This window comes from Watersipora subatra, chromosome 3 (genome assembly GCF_963576615.1).
Source record: "Watersipora subatra chromosome 3, tzWatSuba1.1, whole genome shotgun sequence".
NCBI lineage: Eukaryota > Metazoa > Bryozoa > Gymnolaemata > Cheilostomatida > Watersiporidae > Watersipora > Watersipora subatra.
Window position 1 is genome coordinate 11,778,565 of NC_088710.1, and position 17,746 is coordinate 11,796,310.

Sequence of the window (17,746 nt, forward strand, 5' to 3'; positions counted from 1 at the left end):
TGTAAAGTAGTGAAACTAACCAATGTGTGAACATGTGAAGCCTCTAGATGTAAGGTAATGTTGAAATTTATAATGATAAAACTTATTCTAAAATTCATATTCAAGTTTTTAACCAAGTTATGTTTTATTTCTTTGAAATTAAACCTATGCACAATTGTTAAAAGTTAGACGCAGTATTTAAAGTAAGATAGAATTTAGCTGGATTAAACTAAAATACATTTTCAATATATTTCTGAGCAATCTTTTCTTTTGTAGCTATTGTGCTTTGAATTCTATCAAAAAAACTGGGTTGCCCTGATAACTAGTTTCCGATTTTATTGTTAATAGTCTTACTTTTTAAGGAAAGCTTACTACACCACCTACCATAACACCAACCGCAACGCCAACCACAATGCCTACCACAACACCTACCAAAATGCCCGCAACAGCGCCTACTACAACACCCACTGCTACAACTACCACAATATCTACCGCAACGCCTGTCAAAATGCCTACTACAATGCCTACCACAATGCCTACTACAATGCCTACTACAGCGCTCGCCCTAATGCCTACCACAACACCCAACACAATGCTCTCCAGAATGCCCACTAAAACACCCACCACGACGCCCACTACAACGCCCGCTGCAATGCCCACTGCTACGCCTATCACAAGACCTACCACTACGCCTTCCACAACGCCTACCACAACGTCTATTATAATGCCTACCGTAGCATCTACCACAACACCAACCACAATGCCTGCCACAAAACTCACCTCAACACTCACCGCCAAATCTATTTTTACACCAACCACTTTCATAATGAAGTTTACATCAGGTATGTATTATGAATGGTAAGAATGGACATTATCTGTGAGCGCAGTTTTGATAAGTATACACTGTCTCGTTCCTGACCAATATTCTATTAATCCAAATATATATTTCTCAAAGTTGGTGTGTGTAACTGTCGTTTTGATTGTCCATCTATAGCTATTATTAGAATAGCGTAGCTGAACAACAGTGCTGACGCAATTTTATAGCCTACTGGCATTAGAATTTACCGTATTAGACAGAGCCGTATAGTTTCACAGAGTCCCGTGACCAAAAGCCGGAAACAAAAACGCTTGATTCCAAACAAACCCGATCTCCATACTGATCTCTAATGGAATATTCTTACCTCGCTCTCAACATCTCACTCTTTTGCATTTACTTTACCTTATTACAAAAAATAATTTGTAGTTTCTTGTAGAAAATTTCGTCCTTTTTCAAATGGTGTATAATACAACAATCAACTTCAGAGCGACTGCCAATGGGAGTAATTTTTGTTGGTTAGTGTTGTGGCCTCTCCATTATAACTTATATAAAACAATAGTGGGCGCGGCTTGTTTGTTTGGAGCCGTGCGAGCTCCGATATATGCATCTGTTAACAGCGAAAATCTGTGAAGTTATACAGCTCTGTACGGTCAGAGTCATATAGCTTTACAAAGTCTTGTGACCAAAACCGGAAACAAAAACGTCTGATTCCAAACAAACCCGATCGACATACTGATCTCTAATGGAATATTCATACTTCGCTCTCAATACCGCTCTTTTTTGCATTTACATTACGTTTTTATAATAACATTATTAGTAGGTTTTTGTAGGAAATTTTGTTTCCTTCTGAATGGTTAGTGATACAACAATCAATTTTAAAGCGACTGCTAATGGGAGTAGTTTTTGTTGAGTAATGTTGCGGCCTCTCCATTATAACTTATATAAAAATAGTAGGCGTGGCCTGTTTGTTTGGAATCGAGCGAGCTCCCGTATACGCGTCTGTTGATCGCGAGACTCTGTGAAACTATACGACACTGGTATTAACTAGCTTAGTGGAATTTTTCATTGGCAATGTGCCAGGCCACTTGGCAATAGCATGCCACTTGCTGGAATGTTGCCTGCCACCAAATAACAGACAACTTCCATTACTCCTCATTGTTTTTAAGTTGACTTTTAATACCAATTTATGTTGGCAATGTACCAGACTAATAGCAAGTGGTAAGCAACTCCCATGGCTTCTCATTGTTTATAAGCTGATTTTACTACCCAGGCAATGCCAGGAGGCACAGCTAGTTTATTAAGTATAATTAAATACTCGAATGTTTACCAGTTTTCACCCAATTTCACTCAGGAGTCATAAACTCTTTTTGTACAGAACCATCCTGACCAGAAGCGCGAGATGGTTAAGTGCTGCAGCATTGTCTTCGGAGTTTGTTATTTGTTTTAGATGTTTGTTAACTTGATTTTCACAATTGGTGAACTATATAAAGCAGCATTTTAAAGTTGATGATTTCAAATTTAATTAGTTTTACTGTTTAAGGTAAGTCTAACACAACACAAGCCATAATGCCTACCACAACACCCTCCGCAACACCCTCCGCAACACCCACCGCAACAACCACCGCAACATTTACCAATACACCAACCACTACCATAGTAACATTGACGTCAAGTACGTATTATGATTAGTAATAGTTGACAGTATCTGTGTGATTAGTTTTTATGAATAGATAATGTCTCGTTTCTGACTAATATTTTAATAATGTATTGACTAGAATCAAGTCGATGTAAAATTACTAGTTTTCATTCGATATCATTTGAGAGTCATAAAATTTCTTTATACAAAACTATTCTGACCAGAAGCATGAGATGGTTAAATGCTACAATGTTGTCTCTGGAGTGTGTTTTAACTGTTTTTAGCTTATTTTTCAAAGTTTTTTTTATATAATCCAGCAATTTAAAGTAAGTATGAAGCAATATTACATTGTAAGCTAGCTTTAAAATATTCAGTCTAAAGTGCATGATAGTAAAACTAAACCAAAACTACAAAGTTTAGAGTTGTTAATCTCTTAAAAATAGAGAATATATTAAAACTAAGAGATAAGACAAAAGTAGGTTAATAGGTTTAGTGAAGTGTCTTCGGTGTTAAACTTACCATAGCATCAGCAGTGAAAGCTGTGATGACTCTTCAGAAACTATTTTGATCCTACTCTACGATACCTTAAGATCTGCTCGGTAAAAAGTGACAAAGTTCTCATTACACTTGTTTGTCTTATGATTATTTATATTTATGGCATTTATCCAGAATATAAGTAGGGTGACTATTCAAAGGAAAGTACTTACATGTACAATTCAATTATATAATTGTACATCACAATTTATAATTAAAAAGTTTAATTTTTAAGCTCTGGAATTTGTTTTTATATTTAAAGAGTAGCTCAGCAAGCTCACAGTATTTTTAAATTTTGCTCATATAATTCAAAAGACAATGTAATCACACCTTAAAAGTATTGCCGGCCTTACAGAGCAAAACTGCTATTGTAATAAGAAAAATGTAGACATTAACTTCTTCAAATTTATTAATTTTTTACCTGCTTTTAAAAATGCTTTAGTTTTAATTCATTATAAAATGAATACTTTTAGATATAACAGTCACTACAATAATTATAACTAAACACTAACGAAATAATGTAGCATGTTAATTAGAGTCACGCGAGATGGGCTCTAATAAAATAATTTTGACAAGTTAAACTGCTTAGTGAAAAAATTGTTACGCTGTATATTTACAAGCTCGGATAATTGAAAGAAGTTGCATATACATTGAGTTACTATTTAAATGGTATTTTAAAATTTGATCAAAAATTAAACTAATTATTTTCAAGTTTTTAAAGTTGCATTAATAGCTGAAATAACAAACTAACTTTGATATGAATTAAATTAGGTATGAAAATTAATAAATTGGTCTCAGAAATAAGAACATCAATAATTATATCATTAAATCAAACATTGATTAAACTGAATTATGCATTAAATTGCAAAAATAGTTTGTCAACTAAGCCTATTTATAATCAAATTAATAGATTAATTTTAAACGCTAAGTTACTCTTTAAATTATCAAACAAGCATTTGAAACACTTTAATAAATAAATTAATAAATTATTTGCATAAAAACTGCAAAATATTCATAAAATTTTGAATTAATGCTTGTAAATTTTGTTTAATTTGAAAATTTTTTGAATTGTTTGATTAATAATTTTATATTTATTAATTTATTACGAGTGATTTATTGCAGCTAATAATGCACATTACTAGTTGATTGCAACTCTGCAATCATTTTAATTCTTCATTACTTTCCTGGTATTTTAGATATTACAATTTGTATGAATTTGTAGTTACAGCGCTTTGAATAATGTCTTTCTTAAGTGGACAAGTCTACATAATGCTGAAATACTACTTAGGTTACTCTAATATGTGTCTACAGTGTATACCAATCACACAAAATGTAATAATTAGGTATAAAAGATAAAATTCATGCAAATGATTCACTTGATTTATAAAATAAAATGCATAATACATAAAATCCTGTGTTTTTTTATTGACACTCATAAAACATTGTAGATTCTTCAATGAAGACAGGAGGAATCTGGGATTATTCTACTCGTGGTAAATTATGCTGCAAAAATCTTACATGAGGAACTAAATTGTTCCACCACTTATTATCATTAGACCAGTACTTGGTAAATCAGTGTGCTGCAGAAGATCATCAGGCTGTTTAAAATATTAAATGTTTGCACGGGTGTCACCAGTTAATATTATTGTAGTTATTATATTCATTATTTACTACATTCAACTATGAAAAAATTTAGGCTTCTTTACGACGAAACATGTTATTCAAGGAAAATATCAAGAAAAACCTTATTTTGAGTTAAAATTAACAGAAAATTCAGTAAAACAAACTTTTAAAATAATATTTCTATTCTTCAAAAAACTCTGATGGGAATTTTTGTTATTTTTAATTTTTGCTATAATATTTAAGCTACTTTTTTAGTTTCCACAGATTAAGTAAATTATGTAGCAATCGTTTTACTAGCTATTGACATACTGACTTAGGCATCATAACTCTCATGTGTTTAGCTGATAACAATTCTCTTACAAATATTTTACTGGTACATAAGTAGAATGAAACACACAAAATTCCCGAAAACTATATATTACTAAAAACATACATGTATGTAGTAATACTAAAAGTGTCAGAGCTTACAATGAGCTGAAATTTGTTTTCCTGCTGTAGAAGTTTGCATATTCACTGCAAATCTGTTCCTTAGACACAAATCTACTCAAAACTTTACTTATGTCCTTAAAACAGGAATTTCCTATAATATAGCAGAATATTCTGGTAAATATTTAACTTTACACCATAAGTAATATATAAATTTGACTGCTAAAAAGCACACAAAGTTATACAGCTCAAACTAATTCAGTTTTGCAAACATGTAGAAAACAAAACTATGTCAAAAATTCAAAACAACCCGTGAAAATAAATATAATTCTAAAACAACTAACGTAATTTAGTTAAAATTATACAAAGTATAATCGCATAAGTTGAGCCACAGATCTCCATCACTATATCTACTTCTAAACCAATACATTGATGGGTCTACTCTTGCATTAATTAGTTTGTTTTTCAAATAGTGAAACAATTAAAATGGTCTTTTATTGATTAACAATTTACTAATTTACTTCTGCAACCTTAAGTTAATCTTAACATCTATATACATGTATATAACATGAAGTGTTTGCATTTTTGCGTGTGTCTAGTTAATAGGAATTGGTTAAAATCTGTCTGCAGCAGAAATAATAATGATTATTAAAATGTTTTATTAAAATATTTCATCATTGTTTTTTGGCATATCAGAGTTGTATTACCATGCTTTGTAAGACAAAAATGGTTTCCTTTATTGAAAGTTATTTTAGTCAGCATTGCAGGATACAAGCCAAAACAGTATATTATTTTTATTGTTAACTAATATTGCCTTTTGCGTTTGTTTTTCTTTTAAAAGTTTTTTAAAAGCTTTATATGGTCATTGCTTTTTTCAAAATATTTGGTTTTTTTAATTTACTTTTTTTATTTACAATGTAAACACCTTCAATTTCTTGTTTGACTATTGTTAATTATTAACTTTGTTACAGGTAGTTTTTACCTAGTTTAGTAGACTGCATTTACCTTAAAGTTATGTAATTATTACTCACAGTATTTATATAAGAAGAATCCTAGGTTTGTTGGGCTTTGTAAAAGACTTGACCGAGTTCCCCTATTTTTTCCACAAAAAAGAAAACCACTCGAGTGCAAAGAAACATATGCATACGTTTCAAAAATATATAACAGGATCAAGAGTGTGTATATACATGTAAATATATTGCATAAGTTGATTTCCACATGCTCTGATCTTTTATGTTTCACTTTCTCTCTTGATACTCTTGCTTCTCAATTAGCTCTGCCCTCAGTAGCAGTTGACTCGTCAGCCAACCTTCGGCAGACCGAAAGTCTTACTGGCAGTCATCTCGACTGCAGAATTAGGGCTGGGCCTAATCGTGGCATAAGTCACCTTTTCAGTATTGGCTCATCAACTGGCCCTGGCCTCTGCGATCTTCTGACAGAGGCTGTTGATTAACATAAACATGATTATTTTAGTGTTAGCTTTAAAGGTTGACTTGCAAGAAAATTCACATTACAGCTATTTGGTATCAAAAGTTTTACCATATTTTACTCAGCTGTGTTGTAGGTGCAAAATATGTGCCAATGTGATTAAAAGATCTTAACAGCTCAAAAATGAACAGTTAATCGCAGCCATCGCCGCCGTAGATTGGAATCAACTTGTTTTTCTGACGCAGTCAAACGATTTGGTTATTGTTTTGACACAGGATGTTGTCATGTGAATGGGAAAGTCAATAAAAGGCCCACTATAAAGTTTTTCGTAGCGCTAGTTTATGACATACACTTTGGGTTTTACCGAAGAGCCCTTACCAAATAAACATGCTCGCTAGTTTACAGTTTTGTTTCAGCCTGGTCTGATCATGTAATTGTAACCTGATAAAAAAACAGCCAAAGGAGGTCATGCATTCCAATACGTCAGTACACATTGATGCGGCAACTATAGCGGTTTACGCTAGGTTCGTAGCTGGCAAGTGTATTAAGCTGGAATTGATTCACTGATTTGGAGATGACTCGTTGATGTTTTATTCAGTCAACACTGAAACCGTGAAATCTACAAATGATTAACATATTTAAAAGTTCTTCCACAGCAATATAAAAAATAACGATATTATAGAAATAGAAAATTATCGACACAAACCTTTTGCCGTCTTTGAAAAACACTCACACAGCTAAATCAAGAAGTCAAACGAAACAAACTAGCGATAAATGCCAAAATGTTCTGAACAGAAAAATCGTCAATTAAATCATCAGTTGCGTGTTACTAGTTGAAATTCAAAAGTCATAATGCCGAGCGTAGATGGAAGATAATTGCAGGAAGTGAAGGCGTGTCGAGACACGTCAAAACAAAACACGTCGAAATAACCCTTGTGGCGCCTTAGACCCGGATACAGCGATGTTTTACTTAACACAAGACAATAAAATTGGTGAGTTAGTAGAGACAGGAAATGTTAGTAGGGTTCTCTTACACTCCCACCAAATATAAATTCTAATAGATTTTATATTTCCGCTGCACCATGTACGTAATTGGACTCAAAAAATGTCCTTTTTTTTCATGTCAGCATCCTTTTTTTGCAAAACCATAGTAGTAATACCAAGGTCATATTCTAATAGAAAACAATAGGTTTGAAGGTTACGTTAGTAATACAAAATATATAAAGTTCTATCCTAACAACAACAAAACCAACACAAGCAACAACATAAAACAAAAAAACAAAAAACTAACATCTAAAGTTGAATTAGCACCACAAACGGAGGTTGCTATTAAACAATATAATATGGGCAACGTAAGTGGGAATTATATATCCTCTAAGAGTTTTACTAGTTTTTGTATGGGACGTTGAAGATAAGTTGGTTCTGCCATCTTTCGCCCCTTCTTGTCTAAGTTACAATTTCCCAGCCTCACAGTCACCTTACGCACTAAACCGTCTTTACCTGGAAACACATCTTCAACTCGCCCTATTTGCCACATGTTCCTCGGCTCATTGGATTCGACTATAAGTACAACAACTCCGACCTTCAAATTGTCTTCAGCTTTTGTCCAGGTTTGACGACGAGTGATGTTGTCTAGATATTCCAGCTTCCATTTTCTCCAAAACTCTTGAGCTACCCACTGTACCCTTTTCCATCTAGCATGGCAGTATATTGCTTCATCAAAATCTCCAGGTGGTGGCGCAGTGGGTTCCTTTCTTCCTGTTAGAATCATGTTTGGTGTGACTGGTGTTTCTTCATGATTAGAGATGTTGATTGCTCCTAAGGGCCTGTTGTTGACAATAGCAGCAACCTCATAGAATGCCGTTCTTAGGGAAGTACTGTCGAGTCTAGAACTTTGCCTTAGTATGTCATTGAGCACTGCTCTGATGGTACGGATCTGCCTCTCCCAAACGCCTCCCCGGTGGCTTGCTGTCGGGGAATTAAATACAAACTCTATGCCTCTATCGCATAGGCATCTTTTTGCTTCCGCATCCAACAAATTATTGGCGCCGACAAAGTTTGTTCCATTGTCAGAATAGAGCTTTATCACAGAACCCCGTATGGCGATGAAACAACGTAGTCCATTGAGAAAGGCGTCGGCAGTTAAATCGTCTAAAACTTCAATGTGGAGAGCCCTACTATACAAACATGTGAAAACTAATCCGTACTTTTTCATTTCCTTCCTTCCCTCTTTAATCGCGTATGGGCCGAAGCAGTCCATTCCTGTGTGTGTGAACGGTGGGGCACAGCTAGTTCGGTCTTGAAGTAACTCTCCCATTTGCTGTCTCATAGGCTTTCTTTTCATCTTCTTGCATGGCATGCATTGACCTAATTGTTTTTTAACTGTTTTTATACCCGATATGAGCCAGAGGCCATTTTGACGCATGGATGTTAGCGTGTAGGAAGGTCCCATGTGGTGTGAAATTTCATGGTAGTAGTTAATAAATAGCTTACTCGAGTGAGAGTTCTTTGGTAATATTATTGGATGTTTCTCTAGCTCGGTAAGAGATAAAGAATTTCTTGCTCTCCCACCAATCCTTATTAAGCCATGTTGATCCAGGTAGGGGCTTAATCGAAGCAACGAACTTGTTTTCATCACTTGGTTACCTTTTTTCAAAACTCAGATTTCCTCTTGAAAATATTTTGTCTGTGTAATTTTCAATACTAATATTTTGGCCGCTTTGATATTTTCAATTGATGGTCGCGTCAGAGGAATCTTTAAGGACTTGTTCTTGGCCATCTGGAGTAAGTAAGCAAAGGCTCTTAGCAGTCCCTTGAGCGTGCTATACTTCTTCAACTTGTTGTACATGTCCATGAGTGTTGAAATCTCAGTCGCTCTGACAACTTGGACTTTCTTAACTTCTGGATCATCTTCTGACACTTCTCTTCGTGTTGACATATCCAACTGTAATCTATGTCGTAGTTCTGGCTGCGATCGTAAAAACTTGGGACCCGTAAACCACATGGTGCGTTTTAATTTTTCGGCCTCCATCCCTCGAGAAGCTATGTCGGCAGGGTTTTCTGCCCCGGGTACGTGATGCCATTGCTCAGGGTTAGATGCTTGTCTAATCCCATAAACTCTGTTAGCAACAAACGTGTGAAATTTCCTCCTATCATTGCAGATATAGCCAAGCACGATGGTTGAATCACACCAAAAAATGACTTGCTTATATCCATGTGCAGTTCCCTTTGAAGCGTATTGTTGAGTTGGGTGGCTAAAAAAGCACCTTGTAGCTCTAGTCTCGGAATGGTGGTTACCCCTTTACTGGGTACGACTTTTGCTTTTGCCAACACAAGATTGGTGCAAATATTTCCTAGGTTGTCAATAGATTGCAAATACAAGCAGGCACCAATGCCTTCCAGCAAGGCATCTGAAAATGTGTGCAGCTCATACACGCATTGCGTCTGCAACCCATTCAGGCACCTAGGTATTTCTAGTTGGAGTTGTGACAGTTGAGTAGCCCATCTGTTCCACAATTGATTCATTTCCTCATTGAGAGGTTCATCCCAATCAACACTAGTCTTATTGACCTTCTGCAGTATATTTCTTCCCTGGTGTGTGAATGGTGCTAAAAGACCAATGGGATCAAAAAGCTGACCGACTACAGACAGTATGCCACGTCTTGTGACAGGCCCCGCTTTAACCTCATTTCCACTAAATCTGAAAAAATCTTTATTAAGGTCCCACTCCAATCCTAGGGTACGTTGAGGGGACAGATAATCTGCAAACAAATCGATTGCTCTCTCCGACTCGGGAATCGATGATAAAACTGAAGAATCATTGCTAATGAACTTATGAAGTCTTAAATTTCCTGTTGCGCAAAGAGCCCTAGCGTCCTCAATAAGTTGCTGGGCTTCTTCCGTTGTGTTCACGCTTGTGATACCATCATCAACATAGAAATCTCTCCGTATAAATTCTGCAGCTTTTGGGTATTCCCCGGCATGGTCGTCTGCTAAAGTTCTCAGACCATAAGTGGCAACAGCAAGTGAAGATGTGGCTCCAAACAAGTGCTTTGTCATCCGACACTCTTTGACTTCTCCCTCTGTTGTTTTCCATAAAAAGCGCAAATAATCTCTGTCAGATGGAGTAACATGAAAATTGAAGAACATTTTTTCTATGTCGCAAGCGATTGCGATTTTTCCTTTTCTAAACCTACACAAAATCCCAAGCATACTGTTGGTCAAATCAGGGCCTTGAAGCAGATGCTGATTTACAGATGTTCCCAAATATGTAGCTGCACAATCGAATACCACACGGAGTTTGCCTTTCTTTTGGTGCTTTACTGCAAAGTGTGGTATATACCACACGCAACCTTTCTGAGGAACAATATTGGTAGCCTCTTCAGCATGGCCCCCCGAAAACATCTCTTGCATGAATTGTACATACTGTAGTTTAAACTCCGAGTCGCTCTCAAATCTCTTAAATAGTGAAGTGAGGCATTGTTCGGCTTGGCGTTTGTTGTCTGGTAATTGTGGTCGCTGCCTAAATGGTAAAGCCATCTGATAAGACCCTGATGGTAGCACTTCCGTTGTTTGTTCCATGATGTTTAGAAATTTTATGTCTTCTTGAGATATGAGGACATGATCGTCGAGCTTGATGCATGTACGGTGTGTAATAAGTCTTCTATCTCCTTGCCGTCTGTTGTCTGCTTCAAAGACGGTCCACCCCAACATTGATTTCTTGGCATACGGCAAGCCTTTGACTTGAACTAATGCTTCTAAAGGGGCAAAAGCCTCGGGACAATTAGCTCCTAATAGCAATCCAATGGGAATGTCCATCAAAGGTGGCAATTTGCTTGCAAACTCTTTAAGATGAGATAGTTTTGCCACATTATTTCTGCAAGGAATGTGGTCGCGATTGCATGCAATATCTTTCCAACCATAGGCATCTAAGTAAGTGAAGTCTGCTTGTTCGTATCCTTGTATTCTAATATCTTGATATAAAATGACCCATTTTGTTGATTCTCCTGTGAGAGTTTCTACTGTGACCAATTCTCTTGTGTAGTCGGGTTGGAGATATTTCGCCAAGTCTGTATTGATGTAAGAGTGGTCTGAACCTGAATCAAGGAGCGCGTATACAAGTAGCGTTTTTGCAAGAGATTTGTCAGTAGTTATATGCACTGGCAAGATCATGCTGAGGGAGTTACCTGTTGTACCAGTTTTCTTTGAAGATATCCGTTTAAGTTCTGCACTTGGTTCTTTTCTCGGCTGAATATTTGTGCTGGGCATCAATGTGATTGAGCTTCTTTCACTTGGTGGCTTTGGAACCGCAGCTTGTTCTTGGTTTCTCCAATGTTTAGATGTTGTCGAAAAGTCGATGTGTAGGACTGTTGGATGTCTTTTCCCACATCCTGTCTTGGAACAAAAGGCTCTGTTTGGGCACTGTCTTGATACGTGTCCTCTTTTAGTACAGCCAAAGCAAAAACCATTCTCCTGAAAAAATAAGTTATTTGGTTCTCTTGGCAGCTTAGCAAGTGCCCAAAATTCGTTCGTTAGATGGGTTTTCTTACAGTAAAGACATTCACTTATTTGAGAGGTTCCTGTTGAATGGCTTCGTAATTTCATTGGATTGGCTGGAGCATAGCTCCTTTCCTTTTTATTGAAATCTGGCTTATGTTGATAGTTTTGACTTGCTTCCTGTCCGCTGATCTTTCGTTCTTCTTCCATATCTTCAGCTTGCTCTTTGACGAATTCTGCAAATTCATTAAAAGTAGGATAACTGCTATATTCTTTTACACACACTCTCACCTTTTTGGCCCAGGATCTCAACATCCATTCTGGTAATTTCCTAGCAAGAATCTCATTTTGGTTTCTGTCATTCAATAGGCGCAACCATAGATATAGTAAACCCTAGATTGGCGAATAGCTATCATTACAATGGAGTAAAAGTGAGGCATATAATTGGCTGTTGTTTTCACGACGTTACGTCGTAGTGATGTGCATCACAGCATCAAAGCCTTCAATTGAGCAATAAGTTTAGAAGTGGAAGCACGCTTGGCATGCTAGTTTTTAAGTCATAAACGTAACAATAAGACCAAATTCTTAGTGAAATGTCATCAGAAGAGACCACAACACCCCAGGTATTTCCTCAATTGCCCATAACAGGACAGAACTTCAACTCAAAACAAGAAGTTCTCAACAATATCATAAGCTATCTATGCCGATTAAAGACACCAAGCTGAAAGATGCTAGTGGAAAATAATAGGAAAATCATCATCATTTCGTCATTGGTTTTGAGTCAGCAGCCAAATCTGTACATGACATTGCTCAATATCTTTTCAGCAACTACCCTTACATCAACTACTTCCTAACCTTTAAGATCAACCAGGATCACATTGAGATTCTGTTTTCCACAATACGATCTAAGGGTGGCTATAACAATAACCCGGATGTGCAGCGCTTTAGATCTGCACTTCGAGCACTGCTCATAAAAGCAGATATCACACCGTCCCAATGCTAAATGTATTGATCTGGATGTGAGCAGGGCTGAAAAAACTGACCAACTCCTGCTACATTCTCTGGCTAGAAAGAAAAAGAAAGAAGAGACAAAAGCTGAGGAAGGTGAAGATGAGGAGTTCGGTGATGAAGATTTTTTCTAATTCAAATGTGATGAGTGTATCAAGTTCTTGACCGATGTAGAAGTAGTGGGAAGTAGAAATAGTGATGACATAACCCTAATCTCAGTTAAAAACAGAGGAGGATTGGTGACCAGATTGATAGGCCTAATATGTATTGTTGCAGAAAAGTGCCTACGTTCACACATGGAGAGCTATGGTATCACACAGAGAGCTTTCAAACAAGCAACATCACAGACAATAACATATGACTTATTACATAACCTCAATCAAGGTTTTACATGTACAGTGCATGCCAACAGTCTACTCAAAACTATAGTAAATCGCTATACTAAAATCAGAATACACTATGCTGCTTCAAAGCAGGAATCTAGTTCAACCAACCTTAGACAAAAACTATCTCGTCTAGTTATTTTCAGTCATGTCTAATGGGTGTCTAATACAGTGGTCCAGCGTAACTGCTTCTAAATCTCGTTTGATTCATCAGTTTGTTATTAGTTTAACTTCTATTTGGTCACTCTTTGGATTATCAATGATATAGAAGCTTCTAAATCATTGGTATTATTCATTACCATGTGTGTAAGATTCTTGCCTTTCTCATCCAAAGTCATTACAGTCATACTTCGACTTACGAGCTTAATGCATTCAGAGACTGAGCTCGTATGTCAATTTACTCGCATATTGGTACAATTTATTTATATATAGAACAATTAAATATATATTGATTGGTTTCCATACTCTAAAAATGCAAATAAAACACTCAAAACAATATATTGTAACAGAAAGAACTTGTTGGTTATTGTCCTAACTTACCACATGCTTTCAAAAAGCAACATATAAAAAATAATGCAAGGAAATGTGATTAATTATAATGTAAAATTAAATACGTACAATAGCAGCTAACGCTAGCATTTGCCAGAGAGAGGTATATAAGTTATCCTTCATTACAACAGTTGACTTTGATAAATTTGGATTTTATCAAAGTCTTAAAAGACAAACTTAGAAGCAAACCCAAAAGCAAACTTTCATTTTTAACTTAACGTAATTAAAATTTCTTCGGCGTTCATAGTTTGAAGTTTCTCGCCAGTTAGCTAATTTTTCCTTTGTTTCGCTTTCACGACTAGCCGGCCGTCTTAAGATGAACCTATCTAAGGTCGTCTGCCTTTGTCGCCCTTTCAACATGTCGCGATTAGGACGAACCCAGCTGTCGTCACAAAGGTTTAATGCACGACCACTAGCCAACTTGTCCGAATGTCTATTTTTATAGTTTTGATAGATAGCAACGGCCTTTTCAAATAGCGTCGTTTCAGTTACGCTGTCACCGGCAAATTGTTTATCTTATATCCAATGCCTGAGCGGTCTCTCCATCAGCGGTGGTGAAGATCGCCGCGTCGTTTAGAAACTATGGTTAGTTCTTTTGCAAACTAAATGCCTTTGAATATAATCCTTGTGTTTAATAATTGTGGATGTATTTCTGTAATATTGCTGAGCTGGCTCAATCACGCATACATATTTTGCATATTTTTCAATAATTTTCCGTTTAATATCAATTGTTATCATTCGCTTTTTCTTTGCATTATCTATCCTTTTACTGGCAAACTTTCGGTCTACGCATGGTACTTTTAATTCACATAATTCTGCACTGAAAATCGCGCACAAAAAACATGGTACAAAGTATAATCTGAGCAGTTGAAAAATACAGAGTCATGCTGTTCTCATAAAACACCTCCGACATACTTTGCAACTGACTCACGTGCTCGTATCTCAAACATTGCTCGTATGTTAGTGCTAAAACTTGCTTAAAAGCTGGCTCGTACCTCAAGTTTCTCGTACGTTAGGGCACTCGTAAGTTGAAGTTTTACTGTATATAAGTTATACATATTTTCAATAAAATATGCAGTCTCAGATGCACAAACTATGGAAAAATTGAGCAGTTTTTAGTGCTAAGTCAATAAGAGTTAATAGATCAGCTGATTCGCGGTGCACATCACCATGACGTTGCGTCATGCTAATTATAGGCCTCACTTGTTTTGATTATTCGCATATCTAGGGTTTACTATATCTATGGGCGCAACTCATCACAACCTCGCATTGCGGATTTGATGTGACTTGGAAGATTTGCGTATTTTCTCATTGAGTCAGCATCCCTTGTGCCAATCTTTGGAAACTCCTCAAGCTTTTTTCTTAATCCGAGAGCAGCATTATACTGTTTACCAAATCCTTCTCTCAAATCTTTCCTTGCGTCTTCATAAGCATCCATTGTGTTGGTAAGAAAATACCCACTGACTGCATCAAATGCTTTACCAGAAATAAACCTCTTGAGGTGTCTTAGTGGTTGCAGTCCTGTTAAGCCTTCCGATTCAATGTAGGCGTCGAAGTCTATTTCCCATTCCTTAAACATAGTAGGATCACCCTTAAAAACACTGGGTTCGAGGGTTGAGCGCTTTGTGGACTTCATCGTTGCGATCAATGCTTTGGTGAGGGCTTGTATTTCACCTGAACCGGAATTGTTCATTTTTGTCTCAGCGTTTGAAGCTGCAGACCCTGTCTCGGATTTTGGAAGACGATTGTTCTTGTTGTTTGTGGAAGAGCTCTGAGAGTCCCTTACCTTCTTTCTAGCCATCAGCTGCTGAAACTTTGCAGCTGCCTCTTCCAGCTTTCTTTTTATATCACTGTCATATTCTGCGGAGTTGACCCTGCTTGCCTCTTCTATTCTCTCTGCTAACGTTCTCTTGCAATCATCAACAGTTGACCCATAATATTCAAACATGTTCTGTAGTGTGGTTAACCTTTTCTTATCATCAGTCAATTCACACAATTTGACCCACTTCTCCTGTATTTCCTTTAACATCTTCTCGATAGCAGAAGAAAAATCTTGCATTTCTTTTTCAGTGTGCATATTTGTCAGAAAATCTTCTATTTTCTCCAATTCATCATTTATCAACTTTGGAATATCCTTGAGTAATGTAGACTTTTTGATACGATCAGATGTTCTAAATATAGGTGGGCTATTCATTCTGTGGCCACTACCTGCTTGTGACGTGTGCTCTGCTGAATTGACATCTTGTTCTGAATTCATTATGATGTTTAATAGAGCAATAATGATAATACCCTGAATTCGTTTATAATTACAGAAAATCAAGGGTGAAAAAGCTGAAATAGATTGCTTTACAAGTAAATACCACAGTCAAGTCAATATCAATACAAAAATTAAATCTTATACTTTTACACAAAAGAGCTTCAATACCATTGAAGCTGCAAAATATGTGATCTACAAGAAATTTCAATACGTCTAGTTTAGGTATGTGAAGTCAACAAAATAATACCAGTTGCAAACTGGGCCGAAAGCGCCACAATAGATTATAAAGTACGAGCGAGGGCCGGCCAAAAATGTCAGACACTTCGGAAAAGACACTAACCGCGGCAGCCAAACCGTGTGCCAATCGATTACCAATCGAAATTAGCCACCATCCAAGCAGGGCAGTTTACAAGAATAGTAATCCAAAAGATTGCAAATTGCTCAAAGAAAAAATAATATGACAGTTTCAAAACAGAGTGACAATTTTTAATATTTTTTTAAATCTTAAACGATCTAAAATTGTTCAGTAGTTATCTAATAAAGCTATCGAAATGTTTAACGCTTTCGAGTATCCTAATATTTCCTTATCTCAATAGTCTGAATAGGGTTCTTAGCCGGCAGATATATTGTTCTATTTAGCCGGTTCGTTGTTTCGGTAATTACTGAACGTATATTCGTCGACTTAAATGGCGTTACGATGTTGTGTGGTATATCAATAGTGTAGGTCTGCACGGCAGCTCAGGGATCCCGCGTCAATCAATGTCCTTTAAATAGTTCAATATAGCCAGTACGTCGACTCAATAGTTGAATATAGCCAGTACGTCGGCTCAATAGTTGTGACGCTTGTGTACACACGTTCGGTAAATACGAGACACCTTTAAGTCCGCCCAGCAGTTCTTTGATGTTCGTTGGTTATTTTCTCTTCTAGGGAAAGATTTCACTATAGCGGTTTACGCTAGGTTCATAGCTGGCAAGTGTATTAAGCTGGAATTGATTCACTGATTTGGAGATGACTCGTTGATGTTTTATTCAGTCAACACTGAAACCGTGAAATCTACAAATGATTAACATATTTAAAAGTTCTTCCACAGCAATATAAAAAATAACGATATTATAGAAATAGAAAATTATCGACACAAACCTTTTGCCGTCTTTGAAAAACACTCACACAGCTAAATCAAGAAGTCAAACGAAACAAACTAGCGATAAATGCCAAAATGTTCTGAACAGAAAAATCGTCAATTAAATCATCAGTTGCGTGTTACTAGTTGAAATTCAAAAGTCATAATGCCGAGCGTGGATGGAAGATAATTGCAGGAAGTGAAGGCGTGTCAAGACACGTCAAAACAAAACACGTCGAAATAACCCTTGTGGCGCCTTAGACCCGGATACAGCGATGTTTTACTTAACACAAGACAATAAAATTGGTGAGTTAGTAGAGACAGGAAATGTTAGTAGGGTTCTCTTACAGCAACCTTCATTGACGATATGTACCAGAAGTATGTGTGCAGGACAGACAGGCTGATAGCAATCGCATATTGTATCCAGCAGAAGATGAATTAGCTGAGTGTCAACCAGTGTGACCATCAAGAGATCTTTCTAAAGTTACT

General features: G+C 36.5%; 3 protein-coding genes across 3 annotated transcripts; 1 reads left to right on the forward strand and 2 right to left on the reverse strand.

Moving 5' to 3' along the window:
• The first annotated feature begins 391 nt into the window (after positions 1-391).
• Positions 392-6,468, forward strand: LOC137390342 (hepatitis A virus cellular receptor 1-like). Its single transcript, XM_068076674.1, has 2 exons — positions 392-821; positions 6,290-6,468. The coding sequence occupies exons 1-2, from the start codon at positions 392-394 to the stop codon at positions 6,466-6,468; spliced, it is 609 nt and encodes a 202-aa protein (XP_067932775.1).
• Positions 6,469-7,806: 1,338 nt separating this feature from the next.
• On the reverse strand, positions 7,807-8,895 carry LOC137390343 (uncharacterized). Its single transcript, XM_068076675.1, has one exon. The coding sequence runs from the start codon at positions 8,893-8,895 to the stop codon at positions 7,807-7,809; it is 1,089 nt and encodes a 362-aa protein (XP_067932776.1).
• Positions 8,896-9,485: 590 nt separating this feature from the next.
• LOC137390344 (uncharacterized) lies at positions 9,486-12,149 on the reverse strand. Its single transcript, XM_068076676.1, has one exon. The coding sequence runs from the start codon at positions 12,147-12,149 to the stop codon at positions 9,486-9,488; it is 2,664 nt and encodes an 887-aa protein (XP_067932777.1).
• Positions 12,150-17,746: the final 5,597 nt, after the last annotated feature.

Coding starts and splice junctions, on each gene's coding strand:
- LOC137390344 (XM_068076676.1), bottom strand. CDS start 12,149: ATGGAAGAAGAACGAAAGATCAGCGGACAGGAAGCAAGTCAAAACTAT.
- LOC137390343 (XM_068076675.1), bottom strand. CDS start 8,895: ATGGGACCTTCCTACACGCTAACATCCATGCGTCAAAATGGCCTCTGG.
- LOC137390342 (XM_068076674.1), top strand. CDS start 392: ATGCCTACCACAACACCTACCAAAATGCCCGCAACAGCGCCTACTACA. Junction 822..6,289: donor CATAATGAAGTTTACATCAG/GTATGTATTATG, acceptor CTTCTCAATTAG/CTCTGCCCTCAGTAGCAGTT.